The sequence below is a fragment of the Sphaerodactylus townsendi genome, linkage group LG13, assembly GCF_021028975.2.
Source record: "Sphaerodactylus townsendi isolate TG3544 linkage group LG13, MPM_Stown_v2.3, whole genome shotgun sequence".
Taxonomy (NCBI): Eukaryota; Metazoa; Chordata; class Lepidosauria; order Squamata; family Sphaerodactylidae; genus Sphaerodactylus; species Sphaerodactylus townsendi.
The window spans coordinates 830,862-855,573 of NC_059437.1; the positions used below are offsets into that span (position 1 = coordinate 830,862).

The 24,712-nt window shown below is 43.4% G+C and overlaps 1 protein-coding gene across 1 annotated transcript in view; it reads left to right on the forward strand.

Moving 5' to 3' along the window:
• CDX4 (caudal type homeobox 4) overlaps positions 1-23,231 on the forward strand; it is a 66,047-nt gene extending 42,816 nt beyond the window's left edge. The window contains exon 3 of the mRNA XM_048514737.1: positions 23,025-23,231. Within this exon, the coding sequence (XP_048370694.1) occupies positions 23,025-23,231 (207 nt within the window). The remainder of the gene's footprint in view (positions 1-23,024) is intronic.
• The last annotated feature ends 1,481 nt before the right edge of the window (positions 23,232-24,712 follow it).

Here is a 24,712-nt window from a genome sequence, read left to right on the forward strand (position 1 = left end):
AACTCCTGGTGTCCTTTTACCGCTGTGCTATAGAGAGTGTCTTAACCTACTGCATCTGTGTATGGTTCTCCAGTTGCACAGTGGCAGATAGGAAGGCGCTCCAAAGGGTGATCACTACTGCACAGAGGATTATCGGCTGCCCTCTCCCCTCCTTGGAAGAACTCTAAAATTCCTGAAGCCTAAAAAAAGTCCAAAATATTCTGAGAGACCCGTCTCATCCAGCACACTCTCTTTTTGAGCTGTTACCATCCGGCAGACGATACAGGTCTATCAAAACTAGGACAAAGAGGCTTAGAGACAGCTTCTACTCTAGAGCTGTGGCGATGCTGAACTCCGCGGCTTCGTGTTGATGTGTTTGGGGCTGTGTAGGGATGGGTGGAGGAAGGGGAAAGTGAGGATGGGGTATGAGTCTGAAATTGTGTGCATCGAGGAATGCTGCTGTAAATTTCGTTGTGCGTGCACAATGACAATAAAATGCTTATGCTTATGTTAGAAAGCTGGTCGCCTATATCCAGATGCCCAGTCTGGCAACACTGATTCATGTTTCAGTAACCTCAAAGCTAGATTACTGTAACACACTCTACATAAGACTGCCCTTGAAGATAATCCAGAAATTTCAATTTATGCTAGCTGGACTTTGTTACTCTTATTCTGAGATCCACTTACTGCTGGCTAATTTTCAGGTCCAGTTCAATGTTCTGTTGCTCATTTTCAAAGCCCTTCATGACCTGAATCCCCTGTTCTTGATGGACAGCCTTTCCCTGCATGTTTGGTGACTTTGTTTTCCCAGCAGCTTCTACTGTCAGTAACTCCTTTGTGTAAAGAATGTTCTGCAGTGGCCACATCTGAGTTTTTCCAATGGCTGCTTCATGCCTTTATCAAAGCAGCCTTCAAGAATATATAGGGTTGGGAGAGGGGAATCCTTCTACTCCAGTTTTTCAGTTAGGCTGAAAAACAGTTCTTCCGGAGAGCTTTTGGGACAGGCAAATAAGAATAATCCTGCTACTGGGGCATAAGCGAATTTTAGATTAGTTTTTAATATGGTTTCAATATAATTTATATCTCTGATATTAATATTTATTGCCAGTCCAATAGCCTTTCTACTGTTCTTATATCACTGTTACATGTCTTGGGTCAGGAGACAGGCTGGTATACAAACATTTCAAATAAACATCTATATTTAATGAGCTCAGCTACTTTCTCCAGAGACTTTACTGCCAGTTAAGACATACCAAGTTTCCCCCAATATAAGACAGTGTCTTATATTAATTTTTGCTCCCAAAGATGCACTATGTCTTATTTTCAGGGGATGTCTTCTATTTCTGTGTTCTGTTCGTCAGGCGTGCTTCCAAACAAAAACTTTGCTACGTCTTACTTTCGGGGGATGCTTTCTATTTCGCACTTCAGCAAAACCTCTACTATGTCTTATTTTCTGGGGATGTCTTATATTCAGGGAAACAGGGTACTAATTCTTTAGAAGGGGCAGTTATAGCACTTGGTGTTTAAACAGTACATTGAAAGTGTAATTGTTTCCATATTTATAAAGGGCCTAAATCCTCTGCAAAGCTTCTGTTTCTTCTCTAGCTTATTTTTGTTTGTTTTGAAAAAAGAGGGAGGACGCAGAAGTGATTTGGTGGGATTCCATCTGTTGCCAGATGATAGGCAGGAAAGGCTTTGTCTGTGGGCCTTAGATGGCGGGCCATAAATAGTTATTAGCAGAAGGCTGAGGAATGCATCCGGCTCCTTCACATCTGGAGTGGTTGGTGAGGAACAAGGAGTTTTTGGGGCCAAGAAGGACAAAGTATATCTAAGCATGTGGATGGGTTGCCGTATTTACTGATATGATCTCTTAACACTTGCCTGATATACTACACCAGTTTAAATTTTTTTTAGATGATACCCAGGAGGTGTGTTTTTAAAATGGAATATTTATTTAATTACTTCAGACCACAAAATATAAAAACCATAAGATCAAACAGTACACATAATCAGACAGCCAATGAACAATGAAAGTGGTTATAAAATTATGAAATTGGAAGATAATGCAGACAGCCACAAATGGCATACCATACACAGACAATGCAGAAAATGGAGTATAAAAGCAGAAGACAAGGCAGCAAAAACAAGATATTAATAAAGTGATCGTTTACCATCCTACTCCCTATATCAGTGATGGCGAACCTTTTCGAGACCGAGTGTCCAAATTGCAACCCAAAACCCACTTATTTATCGCAAAGTGCCAAAACGGCATTTTAACCTGAATACTGAGGTTTTAGTTTAGAAAAAACAGTTGGCTCCAAGGCGCGCATTACTTGGGAGTAAGCTTGGTGGTAGTCAATGGCTTTGCTTTGAAGCAACCGTGCAACTCTTCAAATGGGTGGATCACGACCCTAGGAGGGTTTACTCAGAAGCAAGCCCCATTGCCAGCATCTGAGCTTACTCTCAGGTAATGGATCGCGCTTTAGTTCTTCCCATGAAAATCAGTGGGGTTTAATAGTGCTTTCCCCCCCACATGACGCACTCTGTGCGCATGTGCCCACAGAGAGGGCTCTGAGTGCCACCTCTGGCACCCGTGCCATAGGTTCGCCACCACTGGCCTATATAACAGCACCCCCCACCAAAAACATCTTTCTCTCCATCCCAATTCTTAGATTATGTTTCCTTGTAATGAGACAGGACACTTGCTTTTTCTTTTTCTCCTTCCTTCTTGCCTGTCATGCAAACCCCAAAATCAAATGCACCTGGCCAGCCTCAGTGGCTGTGGGGCCCAATTGGGAACATTTGCCGGGGGGGGGGGGGGGGTTCACAGTCAAGGTCTGTAGAATCATAGATATATTTAATATAGACTTTTGCAGTGGTGGCGAACCTTTGGCACTCCAGATGTTATGGACTACAATTCCCATCAGCCCCAGGGGTTTATAGTCTACAGGTGTTATATCTCTGTGGTAAAATGGAAAGGAATCAAAATGTGTGCTTAAAAGTGCATGTGAGTTAGTGGACCAACCTGATGTAAGGTACATTTTAATATAAAATTGCGTATGTGCAAGCCTACAAGTAAACAAGCAAAACATGTAGATCACCTTTGAAAAGTGCCTAGTTATAAAAACCACTTGTTTTAGAAACTGTGAAATAATTTATTAAAATAGTAATTTTATTGTCTGTTTAGAAAAAAATCATTCAAAAAGTAAACAAACAGCATTGTTGGAAACAAATAATCTTTTTGGGATTTCTAAAAATTACTATTAATATTAATACAATATAAATGAGTCATGCTGTTATTGCATTTATTATGAAACAGTTATCTCACTTGCTTTTTTCTCTGCACAAAACAGTGGACTATTTTACATGCGAAAGTCGCCATCCCTCTATAATTAACATACTATTTAATTCAAGTGTAGTAAAAAAAATTCAAAATATACAATATAAACAAACACTACTGACTTTTTAAGAAGTCAGAAGAAAATTACAGCCATTGCTATTCTATGTAAAACCTGCAATGTATTGTTGTGTGTACTTGACAAGATTAAAGTAGCTTAACCTAGTGCAGGGGTGGAGCAAGGAGAAACTGCACCCAGGGCATGCTCGCGTCCCTGCTGTGGCGCCGCCTGCCCCCTCCACGCCTCTGCCGTGGCTCCGCCCGGGTCGTTGCACCCCCCCACCACCCTGTTGGTAGTATGCCACTGTCCTAGTGTGAGGCCCCCTTAGGTGTGGGACCCAATTGGGAGCAATTGGTCTGATTGGCTTAAAGCTGGCCCTGAACCACATCTAGTACAGCACAAACTCCAGTTTGTTGGAATGTCCTGATCGTGATGAAAAGTGCTGTCAAGTCGCAGCTGACCTATGGTGACCCTGTAAGGCAGTGATGGCGAACCTTTTCGAGACTGAGTGCCCAAACTGCAACCCCAAACCCATTTATTTATTGCAAAGTGCCAACACGACAATATAACCTGAATACTGAGGTTTTAGTATAGAAAAAATGGTTGGCTCCAAGGCACAGGTTATTTGGGAGTAAACTTGGTGGTAGTCAGTGGCTTTGCTTTGAAGCAACTGTGCAACGCTTCGAATGGGTGAATCACGACCCTAGGAGGGTTTACTCAGAAGCAAACCCCATTGCCAGCAACCAAGCTTACTCCCAGGTAAAGGATCACGCTTTCATTCTTCCCATGAATATCAGTGGGGTTTAACAGCGCTTAAGGGGGCTACCTACACTGCTTCCCCAAAACTAGGTCTTAGGTTTAATGCTAATAATCTCCCTGACATAATTACACTATTATCACATGACGAACTCTGTGCACGCGTGTCCACAGAGAGGGCTCTGAGTGCCATCTCTGGCACCCATGCCATAGGTTCGCCACCACTGCTGTAAGGTCTCCCAAGGCAAGAAACCAACAGTGCCATTCCCCCACCTCTGAGTAGGGACCATGGACTTCCTCGGTAGCCTCCCATCTAAGCACTAACCAGGACTGTCCTTGCTTAGCTTTTAAGAGCTGACAAGATTAGGCTCGCCTGGGCCATGAAAATATGGCAATATGGTGTCTGCTATTGGCTTCAGCTGATCCACTAGCTCTGGCAGATCCTTGAAAGAAGTGATTTGGCTTTGCTGATCCGTGTGCTCTAATCACATGCTGAATAGACTGCCATAATGTGTTTTACACGGGGCTGTCTATAAAGACTCTCTGGAAACTTCAACTGCTTGAAAATACAGCAGTCATGTTGCTGCTTAGGGCTGGGTTTACAGATCGTATCATCCATGCTAAAAGGTGTGCACTGGACGCATAACTGTTACCAGACATAAATCAAAGAACTGATGCTTACGTTTAAATCCCGAAATAGCTTGGGACCCTCCTATAATGCATAATTAAGGAACTTCTCCAAAGCATTACTTTTGGAACTCCCATCTGCAGAAGTAAGGCAGGCAGCAACCACAGACAGGGCCTTCTTGGGGCTGGCATCCCACCTGTGGAATGCTTTCTCCTGGAAACCTGCCTAGAACCCAGGACTGCCAGCTCCCTCTAGCAACCGGGAGGTGGACTAGAGCCTACTTTACTGGTTTTTAAGCAGCAGACTAAAATGCCCCTGTTCCCTTAGGCCTTTAACTAAATTTTATCCCATCTTATCAATGTTTTATTGAACTGGACTGGTATCTTCCTAGCTGCTTTTATGGCTTGCTTTTATGGTGTGATTGTTTTACGCTGCTGACTTTACTAATTGTTGATTGAGCACATAAATGGGGATGGTTTGACTGTTGACCAATCCATTTTACCACATTATACTAACTGTGGTATTGTTGCTGTTTAAATGTTTATTATTGATTGCTGAATCTCTCTTAGTTACATTATGTTAGTTGTTTCAAATCGATTTTGAAGAGGCCCAGGACAAATCTGCCAAATACAAACATATGGAAATTTCTGGGAAGTTTCTATAGCACTTCTGGGAAATGCTAGTCATTCCCTCCTATACCCAGGTCAGAACAGAAACTGCCCCTTTGGGGGTATTCTTTCTAGGAGCAGCAGTGGCGTAGGAGGTTAAGAGCTCGTGTATCTAATCTGGAGGAACCGGGTTTGATTCCCAGCTCTGCCGCCTGAGCTGGGGAGGCTTATCTGGGGGATTCAGATTAGCCTGTGCACTCCCACACACGCCAGCTGGGTGACCTTGGGCTAGTCACAGCTTCTCGGAGCTCTCTCAGCCCCACCCACCTCACAGGGTGTTTGTTGTGAGGGGGGAAGGGCAAGGAGATTGTCAGCCCCTTTGAGTCTCCTGCAGGAGAGAAAGGGGGGATATAAATCCAAACTCTTTTTCTTCTTCTAGTTTCCCCACACTTCAGAATACTCTTTCAGTGCATGTTAGGGTGGCAGTCCTGCAGTTTAAATTTCATCATGAGTGAAAAGTGAAGCTATCTGTGACTGCTTTCAGACAGTCAATGAATTCTGTTGGTGGATATTGTTGTTACTTGGTTGTGCTGTTTATAACAGTTGGTGGATTCATAGACTGTTTTATGATTTCACTGAATGGTTTTTGATGCACATTGTAACCCACCTTAAATCTACAACTGGAGAAATACAGACTAAAACTGTCATTTTCCCCTCCTTTTTTTGTTTAGAGGGAGAGGTCTTCAAAGCTAGAGAACCTGAGAATTGTAGCAGTTCGAAGGGCTGGTCTACCGCCTATTAAGAACCATTGGGTAGACGTACCCAATGCTTCGTGATGTGTGGTAGACCAGTCCTTCAAGCAGCCATGATACTCGGTGTCTATGTAAAGACACCTCCATTTAAACAAAAAGGAAGGAAGGAAGGAAGGAAGGAAGGAAGGAAGGAAGGAAGGAAGGAAGGAAGGAAGGAAGGAAGGAAGGAAGGAAGGAAGGAAGGAAGGAAGGAAGGAAGGAAGGAAGGAAGGAAGGAAGGAAGGAAGGAAGGAAGGAAGGAAGGAAGGAAGGAAGGAAGGAAGGAAGGAAGGAAGGAAGGAAGGAAGGAAGGAAGGAAGGAGACATGCACTGAATCACCAGGGAATACAAACTTTATTCATGAATGTTTTACAAGGAAATACCCTGTTTCCCCAAATATAAGACATCCCCTGAAAATAAGACGTAGTAGAGGTTTTGCGGAAGTGCGAAATAGAAGGCATCCCCTGAAAGTAAGATGTAGCAAAGTTTTTGTTTGGAAGCATGCCCGACGAACAGAACACAGAAAAATAAGAGATCCCCTGAAAATAAGACATAGCACATCTTTGGGAGCAAAAAATAATATAAGACACTGTCTTATTTTCGGGGAAACACAGTAGCAGTTGGATGAGCTGCAAGCAAAGGAAACCTCTGTGGGAAACAGTCATGCAGTAAATGGTAACAGTATGGACTCTCAAGCAGCAGAAAATGGCAGGTACAAGCTGCTGCGAAAATGAATTACTGTGCTCTAATTGTGTGTGTGTGTGTGTGTGTGTGTGTGTGTGTGTGTGTGTGTGTGTGTGTGTGTGTGTGTGTGTGTGTGTGTGTGTAAAAAAGGCGGGGAAAAGAAAAAACTGTGCAGACTTCCTCCCGAGACACCTTTCCCCCATTCTCAGGATATCTTATTTGTGTTGTGCGGAAAGCACTATTGATCCAACTCATGAGTCTGCAGAAACAGCCGATGGTGACTGTTCTTTGATCTGCCCTCTTTCCATTCTGTTCAGCATGCAGAGGTGCTCTGCCCCTTCACTCCTACTGGGTTTTTAATCTTCTGGAAAAAAGCACACCAAAAAATCACTGGACTGTTCATGTAAATATTCTGATCTCCCTATCACTTCTGTCGACTTTTGGGATATCAGAAACAGCAGTTGAGAAAGAGCTTCTTCTAGCAGACATCCTTGTCCTGCAGCCGCTAGCCAAGGCTGAAGTTGAAGTTCTTATCCATTGCATAGATTTGTTTAAATGAAACATCTTATCTAAAGAGGCCTGCTGCTATCAAATCTATATGCCCAGTTGCTGGAGGGGGAACATGATCCAATCAAGATGAAGGTTTTGAAGCAGAACTAAAATAGATCTAAACAAAAGCAAGATAAGAGACTAGGCAACACAAGAAGGAACGCTTTATCTGTTGTCTTCCTGATAAAGCAACAAAGCTAGCAAGATATAAATATATATACATGGTTATCTAACAGTGACCTGGAAAGGGGAAGTAGTGATCTTACAAGAAGGAAAAGAATTGCATACACGCACTCACATGGGACACTAATTCAGCTGCATCATGCTGTCTGGAGTGGAATTCAACAGTCATCTTTTATTTGAGTTGACTTTTGTGAACTAGTAACCCTAAGTAGCATATTTTGCCCTGGGATTTTTCTGGCAGATATGATAGACACTTCACTCGCTTGGCTTCGCAAAGCCCTTCACCACCCGCATGTGTCCAGAGGGACCTACCAGTATCTCTTTGTGCCAAAGGGCAGAAGCTAAGTGGGGCCTCTGCCACTCCTTCCCAAAGGCCGGCCCAGAAGCAAAACATTCTTCCAGCATTCACAGAGGATTTGGGGATGGCAAGGCCTTGGCTGGCTTTCTTGCAGGGCTTCCGCATAAGTGCCCAGAGATGCATCTTTTAGGGTGCACAAGAAAAGATACCACCAATATTAATTAACAAGAACCCTGAGATATAACTTCTTTTTTCTCTAGAGGAGTCCACTCTGAGGCTCATTCTACACATGCAGAATAATGCACTTTCAAACTGCTTTCAATGCTCTTTGAAGCTGTGCAGAATGGCAAAATCCACTTGCAAACAGTTGTGAAAGTGGTTTGAAAACGCATTATTTTGCGTGTGCGGAAGGGGCCTGAGGCAGGAGAAATAAAGTCATTAATGCCAGATTATTATCATTTATTTGACTTCTATTCTGCCCCTCCCTTCACAGGGTTGGGCAGCTTACAACATTCTAACATTCAACACATTGAGAAAAATAACTCTTATCAATACGGTTATTTTTCCATAAATCAGGATGTAATTCAGTGTATGCTGCAGTCAAAGACCAGATGTTCTTCAAAGACCAGATGTTCTTCAAACCTGAAGCAAGGCTCTCTCTTCCCATGGGCCAAAGGCCAAAAGGATGCCCGCTCGCTATTTAACAGGGGACACCGTTCTCCAGGAAGTTTTCCTGCTTTGTACCACAGTCACAAACTACTGCAAACTTGCACAGTTCCTATTCATTTCAAATAAGTTTGCCCAGGAAATTTTCCGGATGGATCATCATTCCCCAGAGGTCTGCCCTGCCCTGCCCTACCCTGCCCTATTTATTTACTTCCTCAATCCCCCACCTTCCTCCCTAGTGGGGACCCAAAGCAGCCTACATCATGCTCCTCTCCTCCATTTTATATTCACAGCAACCCTGTAAGGTACCTTAGACCAGTGATGGCAAACCTTTTCGAGACCGAGTGCCCAAATTGCAACCCAAAACCCACTTATTTATCGCAAAGTGCCAACATGGCAATTTAACCTGAATACTGAGGTTTTAGTTTAGAAAAACGGTTGGCTCCGAGGCATGTGTTACTCGGGAGCAAGCTTGGTGGTAGTCGGTGGCTTTGCTTTGGAGTAATCGTGCAACTCTTCCAACAGGTGAATCACCACCCTAGGAGGGTTTACTCAGAAGCAAGCCCCATTGCCAGCAACCGAGCTTACTCCCGGTAAAGGATCACACTTTAGTTCTTCGCATGAAAATCAGTGGGGTTTAACAGTGCTGAACAGGGTTACCTGCACTGCTTCCCCAAAACTAGGTCTTAGGTTTAATGCTAATAATCGAGCCCAGCGGCCCAGGCCAGCCTAGATGTGTGGAGGAGGCACTCTGTTTGCGTGTGCCCACAGAGAGGGCTCTGAGTCCCACCTCTGGCACCCATGCCATAGGTTCGCCACCACTGGCCTACATCATTCTCCTCTCCTCCATTTTATATTCACAGCAACCCTGTAAGGTACCTTAGACTGATGGACTGGGCAGGCCAAGGTCACCCAGCGAGTTTTCATAGTGTAAGTGAAAATTGGAACCTGGGTATCCCAGATCCTAGTTTGCACTCCAGATGTTATGGACCACAATTCCCATCAGCCTGAAAACAGGGGGGGGGGGGAACAGGGGCTGATGGGAATTGTTGTCCATAACATCTGGAGTGCAAAAGGTTCGCCACCACTGTCCTAGCCCAATGCTGTGGCCCAGCCCACCAACTTGATCCAATAACCTCCCAACTGCTGCTCACCATCTACTCATTGCCTGTTGTTGTGGAAAGAGGGGGGTGGGTGGGATTGCCTTCCCTTCACTTTCATTTGTTAGAGACACTTACTTCCTCCCTCTCTGCCGGGATTAATGAAGACGTGCTAGCTGGCATGGTGTCAGGGTGCAAAGGGCCCCAAAAGAAAGCCCACACTTCCAAGAAGGGACAGAACTCATCATAATTTGCACCTCTTTTGCAAGCACAGCCCTTGACAAATAGCTATAGCAGCGCTGGGCTAAAAATGCAACCACAAAAACAGGTGAGGAAAGGAGGCCCAGCAGAAAGGTGGGGCTGTGGGAATGGTCAGCCCTTCATTTGCATGCAAATGCAATTAAGAAGTAGGCAGACAGGCTGACCCCAGACCTGGTCTTGGTGATGCCAGTTGCCGGATGACAGGACACAACCAGGAATTAGATTATCCTTCCCATTAAAGTTCCGGGGGAATAGGAAAAGGACCAGGATGCCAAAGTATCACCGCCAGTTAAAATCATCAGGCATGTCAGCTACCTTTCGGGAAAAGAAACCAGCATGTATCCAGGTTCCATCAGAAGCAACAACCACAACTTGCCAGCACAAAACTTTGCCTCTGTGACACCTTATACCAGTGATAGCGAACCTTTTTGAGACCGAGTGCCCAAATTGCAACCCAAAACCCACTGATTTATTGCAAAGTGCCAACATGGCAATTTAACCTGAATACTGAGGTTTCAGTATGGAAAAAACAGTTGGCTCCGAGGCGTGCGTTACTCGGGAGTAAGCTTGGTGGTAGTTGGTTGCTTTGCTTTGAAGCAACCGTGCAACTCTTCCAATGGGTGAATCACGACCCTAGGAGGGTTTACTCAGAAGCAAGCCCCATTGCCAGCAACCAAGCTTACTCCCAAGTAAAGGATCGTGCTTTAGTTCCTTGCATGAAAATCAGTGGGGTTTAACAGCACTTAACAGGGTTGCCTACACTGCTTCCCCAAAACTAGGTCTTAGGTTTAATGCTAATAATTGAGCGCAGTGGCCCATGCCAGCCTAGATGTGTGTGTGTGTGGGGGGGGACTCTGTTTGCGTGTGCCCACAGAGAGGGCTCTGAGTGCCACCTCTGGTGCCCGTGCCATAGGTTCGCCACCACTGCCTTATACCAATTTCATGGGATACCATCATGTACAAAGCATGGAAAACCACGGGCAGCCTTCGGGAGGCTGGGGATCTCCCTACAACCTGCCAGAAGAGGACTGGAAACACCTATGGCTCTGGAGGCTCCGGCACTAGTGGATCCACTCCTGGGCGGGTCTCTTGTATTGTCCCTAATTACACCTCCCTGAATCCTGCAGCGTCCTCAGTAGACACCATGAATATAAATCACATCTCTCCCCAGAATCAGAGGCTCAGGTCTTACGAATGGATGAGGAAAACTGGGTCATCTAACAATGTGGGTGAGTGTTGTATGTTCTTCCCGACTTGCACCAGCCTGATGGGAGCCTGTATCCAAGTGTGTCAAGCACCACCGTTCCAGCTCCTTTTGTTTTTCTAGCAGGAAAAGCCTAAACTTCACACGATCCATTCCAAGTTAGACCCTGTTAAAGCCCTGCTGATTTCAATGACAAAGAGATGCTAATGGAGAGCACAAGCTCAGCTCTCTTGCTGAAATCAACAGCAGGTAGATAGATAGATAGTTTAATACGGCCAAAGGCCAGCAAAGACAAAACAAAACAACAGCACACATTCACAACAGCAAATTACAACAATTATTACAGCTAACCATTTACATGAATGTTTGGCTTTCAGCTCATCCCTGAATAAGTAGGCCCTTGCGTTTTTTATACGCCAATGCACAGAACTTTGCTACCTGCTGGGAGATGGTTGCATCCTTGTCTTCCAACAGCATTTTCCTGATCTCTTGGTCAGGATCCTTTGCAATTATCAAGCTGTGTTGCACAAGCAGAGGTAAAATAAAGAGCTCTCTTTCTGCCTTATGCAGCATGCAGTGTAACAAGATATGTATCATAGAATCAACGTCCCCAGAGTTACAAACACATTTCCTCAAATGCCAAGGGGTTTTCCCAAATCTGCCTATAAGCATAGATGATGGAAATGCGTCAAACCGTGCTCTAGAAAAGGCCCATCGGTATTTGGCTATGGTAATATGTTGAATGTAGGGGGCCATTACTGTACCACTACCAGATTTCAATGGTCTATATAGAGCAGGAAATGAGGCATTATCATTTTGGTAGTCAATGTCATCCAATCGTTGATATACCATCTTAAGAGCTAAGGGCAAGTCCCATTCAAGCATCAGCATAGGGTCTAGCCCAATCTGTTTAAGCTTCAGGATAATCTTCTCCGACCAGATTGGGTATGGTGATGTTGACAGAAATGCTGGTAATAGGCCCTGGGGGTGTAGGTGGACTTTAATCCAATATTTGATGGCTCTCTTCCAGACTATAGTTTCCACTTTAGCTATTCCTGCTTCAGTATGTTCCCAATACAGTGTTGGACGTGCATTTTGGTGTATTGAATAGAGATCTAAGGAATGTTGTTGTAACTTTTTTCCAGAGGTGTAAAGTTGGATATGTTGCCTAGTTGGGCTCCATATGTTAATTGTGGAATGGATTTTGCTGTAAACAATTTAACAGCAGCTGGAATGTATCCTCCCCCCTGGGTACGGTAGAATCTCAGTATTGCTTGGGCGCTCTTTTGAGCAGATTGGACAAGGGATTGGATATGAGCTGTAGGTTTGCCATTATACTGGAAAATTACCCCCAAGTATCTGAAGCATTTGACCTGATCGACAGCAGGTAAAAATGCTAAACTTCCATCGGGAAGGGCAGGGTGAAAACGAAGGAACAAACTGCGGTTGGATTGTCCCCATGATTTTGAAAGGAGACTTCAAAAAAAAGAAATCTAGGTTGGAACCAATTTGTGTTGTCCTGGCTGATGGGTTGGGTAGTTTGAAACCACCATCTTTTCCACTGCAGAAGTATAAAATGACAGCATGTTGTCGATTCGATAAGATTGGTGATGTTTGCCGAGCAGTCCTAAACAGCCTCCCACCCTTTTCAACCCATAGAAGAAAACAGGCTGAGAAGGATCCAATTCCACTCAGGATTGCATTGCTGGAGTCAGCCACACATCAGAAATAGCCTTATGAATAAATAAATGGTGTTAATAATTAAACAAAGATCAAAATCTCTCAATAAAGATGATCTAGAAAAGGTTAAATGAAGAAATAAATCCCATAACAAATCTCTGTCTTAAAGTAAAAGGCTTACAGCATTTAGTATTGGGGGTGGGAGTGGGGGTGGGGAGTCCTAAACAGAATAACTCCAGGCTATGTCTACTGAAATGAATGAATTGTGGGGCTGTGTTTGTGAGCTGCTGTCTCACCATCTCCAGATGAGGGATGCAGACATTTTAGTCTCCAGAATTCCTCTGAGCAAACTGTCTACCTCATGCTGATGTATTTTTACTGATGTCCCTCGTAGGCAGATGAAAAGCAAGACTGTATTTTGGGAACCTTAAAAGTATTTGCCAGAACTTTTCAATTTATTCCCGTTGTAATGGGTCTTGCAATATTAATTATTCAGGAGAATAGCTGCAGGCCTCTGTGTGTGTGTGTGTGTGTGTGTGTGTGTGTGTGTGTGTGTGTGTGTTGCAAACTGTTTAAGAAGGCCACTTCTGGAGTTATTTAAAGTTCTCATCGTTGTGACAAGCTAGATGCCAGAGACATCTTTTTGTGCAGGTATTTAGAGCTTAGCAATGACTGAGAGCTAGCAATTCCACTAAAGCAGGGATATCAAAGATGCGGCCTTTTGAGTGTGTGGGGTGGGTGGGTGGGTTCAGTTGTCTTACAGGCCTGATAAGCCTTCTCAGGTAGCTGCCACCTCCCCCCCTCCCCATGCAAATCTGATCTGGGGATCCTGTTGGAGGCTTGCCAGCCAAGGCAGCCACATTTCCCCACCAGGGCCCAACACAACCAAGTCACATTTATGTTCTATCTGGCCCTCATAACAAATGAGTTCACCACCCCTGCACTAAACTGTGTGCTGTCAAGGTACATTCTAGCACCGTGGTGGCAAACCTTTGGCACTCCAGATGTTATGGACTACAATTCCCATCAGCCCCTGCCAGCATGGCCAACTGGCCATGCTGGAAGGGGCTGATGGGAATTGTAGTCCATAACATCTGGAGTGCCTTCTCCACCCCCTCCCCGGGAACTTAGGGGTGCTTCACATTGGCTTCATTGTGCCTCAAGTATCAAAAGAAAAAAGTAACTGCAGAATGATCCCGTAGCTAGCAAGATGCAAGGCCCGTCAATTATAGAATCCACCTGCTTCATTCAAAACTGAGATTAGCCTGCTAAGGGAGCACTCCTAAACCGGCCTCCGCAGAAATAAATTCCAAAATATTCAGTGGGGCTTATTCTCACGTTTTTAGGATTGTAGCCTGTGTATTCTTTCACTGAAATGATCCCATTTCAGTTGCATTTCCTTGTTGGTTAATATAACTTGAGTCTTCTTACAGGAGAGAAAAGGGGAGTATAAATCCAAACTCCTCCTCTACCTCCTCCTTCTTCCATCACTTCTCTCACCCACGGGAACCCGTGGGTGTCTTACATCATTCTCCTCTAGGGTAGAGAACTCTCTATCCAATAGTTGACCTTTTAATTTCCTATAAGCTTCTGAATAGAACAAGGGGCAAAGTGAATCCACTGACAGTCCAATAAAGGCCATTTTTTCTTCAATTATGGAAAACCAGGGGTTGGAATGGGTGTCAGAGAGCAGACGGTGGACCAGGGAATGACGGGATACTGATGAATTTGCACTAGATCTCAGAAACTATTTTTGCAGTACAGAAATCCTGTTCTTCCAGGCAGGAAATCCAGGCAGCTATGTTTCCCCCTCCTTTGTCTGCACAGCACAGCTAAGAGGTAAGTAAGGTTGAGGGTGACGGAACCAAAGTCACCCAGCCTGCTTGAAGTGACAGTCGTAGCTCAGCCCAGTATAGTATGCTTGAATTTTGCATTTTATACATGCTGCCTTACATTGTACAAAAAACACCATCAGTCAAGCCACTGCAGTCCTCTTCAGGGTCAAAGCACCCTGTCCAATGTGAGCAACAGACTTATCAGCCTGCCCTGTCCTTCTGCAAGGCAGAAACACAATTAAAATGTGATGTGGCCTGCTGCCTGCGCCCACAAATCGCTGGGAAAGGTGCTGTCATTATAATACTGAAATCATCTGCAACAGGGTTTTCAGTGTGGTCAAGCCAGTTCATTCACAAATAAATTGACAACAGAGATAACAAAATGTTCAGAGATGTGTGAATGTTCAGAGAGGGGTTTTGGCTGGCTAGCAAAGCAGAATAGGAAACCATAGTCCAAAATGGATTCACAAGTTACAGTTGGCTGGCAGACTGCTAAGGCAGGACGTAATAGAGGTTTCAAAAATTTATCAAAAGCAACCACAAGAAAATGTTCCTAAAATACCATGCTTCTTGCTATTCAATCTTTACATCCTAGAACGGGTTGTTTCTTGTTACTGGCAATCTGCCTTTTAACCATTTTTAAAATATACCTTTTAAACATCTACCTCTGGTGTCACTGATTTCTGAAAAGCGTGCATGACTGAACTCCTTAAAATATGATTAAGCTCCATAATGTGAACAATAAATGGTGTCAGAGTGCCAGAGTTATGACCCCAGATCTCAGAAGGAATGGTCTCAGCTGATGAGCTGATGAGACTGTACACTCATTGTCAAAGGCTTTCACAGCTAGAATCAGGTGGCTGTTGTGGGTATTCTGGGCTGTGGTCTGGTAGTTTTGGCTGCTAGTATTTTGCCTGCATCCGTGGCTGGCTATCTTCAGAGTCATGTCACAGACAGTACTGAGCATGCCAACTACACAAAACACTCCACATTGTGCACGGAAAGAAGCACATCCTAATGCAACATGCCTCTGAAGATGCCAGTCATACAGGCAGGCGAAACATTAGCAGCTAAAACTACCAGACCATGGTCACACAGCCCCCCAAAACCCACAACAGGTAGCCTGCACACAATTGACAAATCTTAGTTTGATTCCATTATTGACATTCATATCTACTACTGCAGTTGTTTTCTTACAACCTGGAGCAGTGCTCATGAGTCCCAGGAGAAAAATGTGGGCTCAGATTTCAAAAGAAAAGAAAATCATGTTTTGCCACTGATGCAATCCACCTTAAGTGAGGCTAGAGAGCCCCAACTTTAGATCAGTGCAGTTTGCCCACCTTCCAACAAGTTCAATTCAATCATCTGTCAATGATGTCCTTTATGCAAAAGTGTAAATGGACATAAATTTGGCATCACCAATATCAAACTTTAGACACCTGAGGCAGGCTGTTGCCCTCTGCCAGGGCCCTGTGCTGCTGCTGCTGCTGCTGACCAGAAAGTCACCCTCCTTCTTCAACCCCAGACACTTCAAAGGGGAAGAGCAGTGAGAAACAGATGAATCAGAACTATCAGTAGGAATAACTCTATTAACTAAGGCATAAAGACATGCAACGTGTTTCTTAGCTGCTTTAAGTTGTGCGGATCAGGCAGGATAAATCTGAAATAAATATAAAATAAATAGTGTCCTCACCAATTACAGCTGTTGTGAATAGTTAGTGATCAAGGTGTCTCCCAGTCTCACCGCTTTCTGTCGGAATAGTACCAGAACAGGGGCACATAGCCAAATATATTGAACTATTAACTGAACCCCAACAGAGATGGATTATTACAAGGGCCAGATGCAATACTTTTCCATCGGCCATTACAAAGGGTCGCTACCTATCTATCCCTCTCCAGGATCGGGTCTGTCCACACTGCAAAAACCAAGTGGAGACTCTTGCTCATATTATACTCGACTGTCCGAGATATGTGGGTATTAGGAATTTCTCTCCTGGGCGGGTCTTAGACAAATCTGAAAGAGACTCTGACAACTCTGTTGTGGAGCTTTTGTTAAATAACACAGAGGCCGTGCTCTTGGAAAAAGTAGCAAAATTTATTTTACAAGTGACAGAATTTTCTAAGTAACGTCCAATGCTAGATACAGTTTATCTGTCTGTGTTTTGAATGTACTTTTGATTTGTACTTCAGAAATGTCTGTAATGCTCTGGAGCCTATTTTAATATGCCTAATAAAGGTTGTTGTATTGTAATAGTTAGAGTGCTTATCAGGCATACTGCTGAGTTTTGAATAGCAATGTGACACATTATACCTGTTGCAACTCATACTTTCAAGCATTTTGTCACAACCCTCCCCCAGTCTGCTGTGTATGTGTTTTTATTCCCTACGGTTTTACCTCATGTGTCTGACGAAGTGGTCTCTAGCGCATGAAAGCATCTTCTTCAGTAAATTTGGGAATAATGAAGGCTGCACTTGATTCTGGTTTGGTTTTCAGACAACAAACTGGAACAGCTCTCCCACTGGAACTTTTAATCCCTATGAGTTTGGAGTGGTGGGTTTTTGAACTAGCCCTCCCAAAATTATATATGATATAAATGAAAAGTTGTAGAGAGGGAGGGGAAGAAAAAGCATATCCTACTCCCAAAAAGGTGTCCCTGCCACAACAGCCAGACGGGCACACAGACGCAGGCTGTCAGTAAGATGAAACACTTCCTCAACTTAGGTAGTGAGAAGAGCAGGCCTTGATTATGCATTTCCCTTTGCAAGTGAGTTGGAACATGCATGCATACGCTTCATTAGGGTCTGAGACTCCTCAGACTGAGCTGCAGACCCTCCAGCGCTCCTTTGGGCTTTGATATGTTTCTCAGCCTCATCCTGCTCCTCTTTTGTTCAGCGGTGATATTGCTGGAAGGGGTGCCAATTTTCACAGCAAGCAAAAGGAGGGGGGGGCTTTCTCTCAGCTGGATTGTCTTCAGAAGAACCCGTTGTGTGAATTTTATGACCAAAGGGTCCAGGGGAAACTATTCCTCTCGTCATTTCCCGCCCTCACCCCCCCTCCCCAAGTTACATAGGAGTTACAGAGACAACACAATTGCATTTCACATGTTCACTTTTGCAAGGTTAAGACCTTAATTGGTTTGGGGAAACTGAAATACTTGTAGAGCAACAATGTAACTGGGATAGTTCAACAAACTCTTGGAAATGGATGGCACCTACTTGACATGCTCTATGCACCAGGGCACATATAAAAAGCCCTTCTGAAGAATTACTTCTGCTGGTTGATTCAAAAGCAAGTCCCTCGGAGCTTCTGGGTGGGAATTCAGTAGCAGTGATGACAGCACCCCGACCAACCTTCAGAATCCACTCCAAATTATTTACCCTGTTTCCTCGAATATAAGACATCCCCAGAAAATAAGACGTAGTAGAGGTTTTGCTGAAGTGCAAAATATAAGGCCTCCCCCAAAAGTAAGACATAGCAATGTTTTTGTTTGGAAGCATGCCCGTCGAACAGAACACAGAAAAATAAGACATCCCCTGAAAATAAGACATAGTGCATCTTTGGGAGCAAAAATTAATATAAGACACTGTCTTATTTTCGGGGAAACACGGTAGTTAAGAACTTCTCCTTACTGTACTAAAGAAACTGCCAGATCCAGCTTAGGTGGTTTGAAACTTTGCACAGTCAGTTTGAGGGGCAGGGGGGGGGGGAGGGCCCTCCACCTACTTGCCCTCTTGTCTTCCCAGACATGAAAGAGAAGTTGACATTTGTTTAGGGCTTGTAAATTCCAAGCCAATTGGCTTGTGTTTCTGAATGTGAAAAAAGCTCTCTCTCTCTCTCTCTTGATAAGAACTTGCCATTCCTTTGTGTGGCGTGTGCTTCATCTTAGCACCTCAATAGAGTTTAGGGAACCACTTTAAAGGAGTCTTTGTCTTACAGTTTGTTCCAAAACATTCACCTCAAAACAACCTGAGAACATCAGGAGCATCTTAAAAGACCCGAATCAACACTGGAAAACTTTGATAGAGGAAGAGCTACAATACATTATAGGGAATTCTCCATTCATGTCTGGGAAGACAAGAGGGCAAGTCGGAAAGGGTTAATGATTCATCATAAGCTGTCCAGCCCTCTCAGGGTACAACTTCCACTTATCTTCGTGGGGGGAAAAAAAAGGAAAGAAATAAATACAAGCAGAGCAACTATTCACGCCTAAATATGAATCTTAAGTAACTTGTTAGTAAACCCATGTAGAGGTTGAAGATATAGGCATGGCTTGCTACTCGATGGCAGATTGGACCTTTAACTCACCTGGAATGCTCTTAGTGACCCAGAGCCCTACAGGGCTGCCCAGACCAGACCAGGAGCAAACGAGGCCAGAGGCTCACCCAGAGGTGGGATCCAGCAGGTTCTCACCAGTTCCCGAGAGTGGGTGACTAATTATTTGTGTGTGCCGAGAGGGGGTTACTAGTTGGGTCCGCTTTCCCATCTCCACGCCCTCACCTCCCCGAGAGGCACACTGCCTTTGAACATGAAGGTTCCATATAGCAATTGCGGCTAATAATGTAACTCCCTGAACTGGGTTAATCCCTTTCAGGTACTGCAATTCGTTGATTCTCAGCCTTTCGTACCTTTTATCTCACCAGCCTCTATCAAAGAACCTGTGTGTTTCACCATTGCTGTGTTCAAATTTGTGAGTTGGGGCATTTTCTATAATGTGATGATGATTTAGAAATGACCTGGTGCAAAAAAAAATGGGGGGGGTCATGGTGGGGTGGCTGCCAATGGGGGGGGGCATCCAACTCAGGTTTTCCCCAGGGCTCAGGTTTGCCTAGGTACGCCGCTGCCCCCTTTGCTGAGGGGGGGCTGGCGAGGGAACCTGTTACTAAAATTTTTGGATCCCACCACTGGGCTCACCCATCTCTCCCTCTCGTGCCACCATCAACTGGGGTCAGAACAGCCTGATCTGCACCCAGCCAGCAGTGGGGAGAAGTAAAGGGCGGCCGTCTGCTTCTGCTCGAGGACTATCACAGGGGTCCAATCTGTCCCTGCTGCTAGGCTATCTGTGGATAATCTGTGGGCAACACAGGCTGATTGAATCAAGATAGCAAGACAGCTGTGTGAAAGTTGATCAACGCAATATAGTTTTAGTTAATGTGTCTGACGAAATGGTCTCTGGAAAAATATAAATATGCTCCTCTGAAATCATCATAATCAAATCCATCATGTTAAGTAGCATATCTGGCTACTTCTGAATTTACTGTTCTATATTAAGTGCAATAAACCACTTAACTTTGTATTTTGTTTTTCATGATAAACTGAAAATCACATCTTAATTGGTTGGCTGACCTTGTGAAACTTAATTATGTTACAAACTCATGAACTTAAACATTCTTCAAAGTATAAAATCTGTAGCACATACACATCTCAAGGTTTGGAAATATAATTATCCACCTGTTTACAGTCAGTTTCTGACATATCTCTGTGGTGCTGTAAAAAGTTAGCTCCTGTAATTTATACTGGAAGCTCCAAAACAATTGTGCTTACGTACGCTAACAATCAGCTTCTCTTATTTATGTTGTACAAATCTGAAAAGGATAACAACGTGTCTCTTTTTGACATGGAACCAAATGAACAGATAAATAATACAAAAACCTTCTATCTGCGCTTGTAAGAACACTTACAACAGCTTCTTATGTTTTAAAGCTGTGAGACCTTATGAGAATCTGCTCACTTATTTATCTGGATTTCATGCCCTCATTTCCCTTTTCCTACAATAAATATTCATATTGTCTCCTGGTTCATGTTTAGAACAGTTTGCTCTCCTTAATCCTGTTTTAACATACTCCCTTTAGCAGAACTAACCGGTAGATTTAGGAGAAATCCCAAGTGAGCAGAGGTTACATCCCTGTGGAGCCCAAACAGTTGAATCCATTACACATTTTCTGTTTTCCTGAAAGAAAGGTGTATGCTGAGCAAAGAGCTAATATGTTAGCTCTGCTTATGGCTACCTTTCCAGCCCACTCAGTGGCCCCTTCCGCACATGCAAAATAATGCGTTTTCAAACCACTTTCACAACTGTTTGAAAGTGGATTTTGCTATTCCGCACAGGTTCAAAGAGCACTGAAAGCAGTTTGAAAGTGCATTATTCTGCATGTGCAGAATGAGCCAGTGTTAAACCTCCTTTTGGAGTCTGAAAAAAAGAGACTACAAAAATTGCTCTAAAACATCTCAAACAAGTCCTGAAACTTTTGGGATCAGATGACTGATGTAAATCCACCAGTAGACTTACTAATATTTTGGCTAACTTTTACAATGTACTAATTTCGTCCTTATAGAATGGAAACTACTGAATTGTGTTTATTTGCATACAGTATCTTACTGAATGTTTGTAAGGCCCAGCCCGAATAAGCCCGAGAAGGTGTTGTGCTTTATGGACTATTTTTTATTGAGAATTAAAGTAAAGTGAAAACAAAGCCAATCCTTTTTTTTATACAATAAATTTTTATTAAATTTTTGAATAGTACATTTACAATCAACAATCTATATGGTTACATTAGTAAAAATACATAACAAACCAAAACAAATCAAGTAAACCATAATAAACATGGGTTATCATAAAAAGCTAATAGCGGTCTCCTTGACCTATCTATTAACCTTTATCTTGGGTGTATATCTACCCTCAGTTATTCTCTTTCCAAAATCTTAATAAGTAGACTTCTTCACCTAAAGTCAGTCAAAAAAATTTGACAGGAAAAGAAAAAAATTACATACTGATAAGTGAGCAAACGTTATAGTTGATACATTCTAGTCTTGTTTACATTTAAATAACTATTTACATCTTCATCCATTGCTATAACAAATCATATCCATTGCTATAACAAATCATATCTATGTGCCTCCTTATCTGTCATTGAAGCATATTATAAAATAGTTTTCAATAATAAAGGAAAAGGAAAATACATACAATTCTAAACATCAGGCTAGTTAATAAATGACCGGGTAGGATTTCGCGCCTAAAACAAAGCCAATCCTGACCTAGAAAGGCAAAACTGGCCAGAGAGACCAATAGACCTGCTCCTGCCCATGCCCAGTTTTAGCAGCATTCCTGGAAGGAACAGAGCAGCTTAGCCATGCAGTCAGGTGGCATTTGTGTGTCAGCAGAGCATCCTAGAGTGCCGTGCACCGCAGGGAATTAGCACAACAGCCCCTACCCTTGACACAAGCCATGCTGGAAAGAATCACCCTGTTCCAACACCTGCGTTATTTTTATCTGTGAGATTTATCGGCTATAATACCATTCCAACGCCAATCATGTCTGCTTTTTTGTCAGCTTCTCTGCAGATACGACCTACGAAGCTTGTTCTCCTCAGTATGAGAAAAACAGAAAGGATACAATACAGACAAAACAGGAGAAGGACACTAGTTGCAGAGTTCCATGTCTTCACCCAAGCTTTTTGGCCTAACAGTCCTTTTCTTCAGCATCTGCCTGCACAGTCAGGTCTTCCTGCTACAGTGAAGTCCAAGATTGGCTGTGTGGGAGGGACCTCAGACTACTAGACTGCTAAAAATTACTAATGTAGGTCCGGGGGAACAGATTTATAAATATTGTGTGTGAGAGTGTAAAACAAAGCAAGAGACTTTGGAAGTAGTTTGCCACCTCCTGTGTCCATGTGGGCTGAGAGAGTTCTGAAAGAACTGAGACTGGCCCAAGGTCACGCAGCAGGCAGGTAGAGGAGTGGGGAACTGAACCAGGTCCTCCAGATTGCAGTCTGCTGCTTTTAACCATTATGGCATGCAGCCATTGTGATGTAGTGTTTGGAATGGGATGAACCAGGTTTGATTCTTATCTGGTGAACTGGATTGGCCTCTCCACTCCTACACATGAAGCCTGTTGGGTGACCTTGGGTCAGTCACAGTTCTCTCAGAACTCTCTCAGCCCCACCTACCTCACAAGGTTTCTGTTGTGGGAAGAGGAAGGAAAAGGAGTTTGAAAGCGGTCTTACAGGAGAAAACGGTGGGGGATAAATCCAAACTCTTCCTCTTCTTCTCCTCCTAGGCCAGCAGATTTATTCCCAATGGCACTTACTAGGGTAACCAGTTCCACATTGGGAAATACCTGGAGATTTGTGGGTTCAGCCTGGGAAATGTGGGGTTAAGGAAAGAGAAAGACCTTAGCAGGATATAATACCATAGAGTCCACCATAGAGTCCACCTATATAATACCATAGAGTCCACTTAGCAGCCATTTTCTTCAAAGGAATGGATCTCTGTTGCTTGGAGATCAGTTGTAAAACTGGGAGATCCCCAGATCCCACCTGGAGGTTGGCAACCACACTGCCTACTGTACAATAGCAGCAGCACCAGTTGTCTCAATGAACAAATAAGCTGTATTCATACTACTTTTAGGTGAAAATCTGGTTCCAGAATCGCCGTGCCAAAGAGCGGAAAATGATCAAAAAGAAAATCTCTCAGTTTGACGGAAGCAGCGGATCCACTCAGAGTGACTCAGGCTCTGTCAGCCCAGCTGACCTGCCTGCTACTTTATTCCCAGCATCGCGTACAACTAATGGACTGCAGCCTATTGAAATTCAGCAGATCCCAGTTGCTGACTGACATCCAGGATTCCTGTTTTCATCCCTTCAGGACATACGGGTGTCAAACATGACAAGCTTGATTCTTTCTCCTCAATGAACTTCTATCCCTACACAAGTACTGGGAATATATTCAAAGTACTTGAAAGTCCTCAGAGATATCAGAAACTCCTCCTGCAATGACTCACTACCTAAAAGTAGAAAGTATGCATCTTTTTTGCTCCAGCCAATGACATGGGGGTAAAATGACTGCAGCATTTGGCTTAGTGATAGGTGGCTTATGTAGGAAGTATATTACTGGCAAACTACTAATAATAGGCACATCAGCAGTCAGAAATAATGATTAACTGAACATGGTCTTTCTCATGCAGCAAGCATGTTTCCTAACCACTGTAGGTTACAGTTTGTAAGTATAACACACTTTTAAAATCAAATGCTAATGTCAAAGGAAATTTTGTATTATACCCCCACCTAATTCTAACATCTGGAAATCCTGGAAACTGATTTTTTTTTTAAAAAAAATGTGAATACTGCTAGTGGGACAGAAACAAGCTCCATTTCATGAGGCAGGGAAAGGACGGAGAGAAAAATATTAACAGATTCCCTGCAAGGCTTTTCCGCAACTAACAAAAGAACCACGAGACCATACCACAACACAACAGCTGCATACAACCTTTTCTTAGGACCATCCAGCATAATACACAACATCATAACACACAACATCACAATCCAATTCTCCTGCCAGTCTGGCAAAGAGCAAGAAAAATACACTAATGTTTGTTTTATTATTTACTGATCATGAAATGGTAACCTTATTCCCATCTGATTCAAGAATTTGTCCTCCTCAGATCCAAGGTATCCAGTTTAACCATAACTCTAATCTGTCTTGTTTTTCTACCTTTGACTTTCCTTCCCATAGACATGTCTTTATGATGGCAAGATTTAATTCTTCTCCATTGTCTGTTCTCTCTAGAAGGTTTCTTCGTGCTCCATACTCTGAAACACCTGACTCTGCTTCCTGTATATTTCTTGACTCTCCACTTTATAACGATCTTTGAGAGAAAATGATCACCCCAGCACTCCAGGCCAAAACAGCTCTAAGCAAAAAGAAGCAGATACGGGCGCAGTATTCACCAGCTCTGTTGCCAAATTTCTCTCACTGATACTAAAAAGGAAGGTTTGTTAAAATTTGAAACTGGCTGAACTATTTATTGCACTTTCCCCTTTTTAACCTACTGATTTTAACAAGTAATGATCTTAACCTATTTTTTGTATGCCAATAAAGGTATTTGTATCGATCTTCATACAGAAATCTGACTAAAAAAACAAGGATCCTGTGTGGCATCATGGTACAAGATCATGGGTGAAAAAAAGATGGCTGCTCATGAATGTTTTTCTCACAGATCCACAGGATTCTTACCACACTACTAACTAACTATAGTAACTAAGTAAATGTACCGAACTAGCAAAGTCCAGGCCAAAGTAACCGTTCTCAGTTCTTTA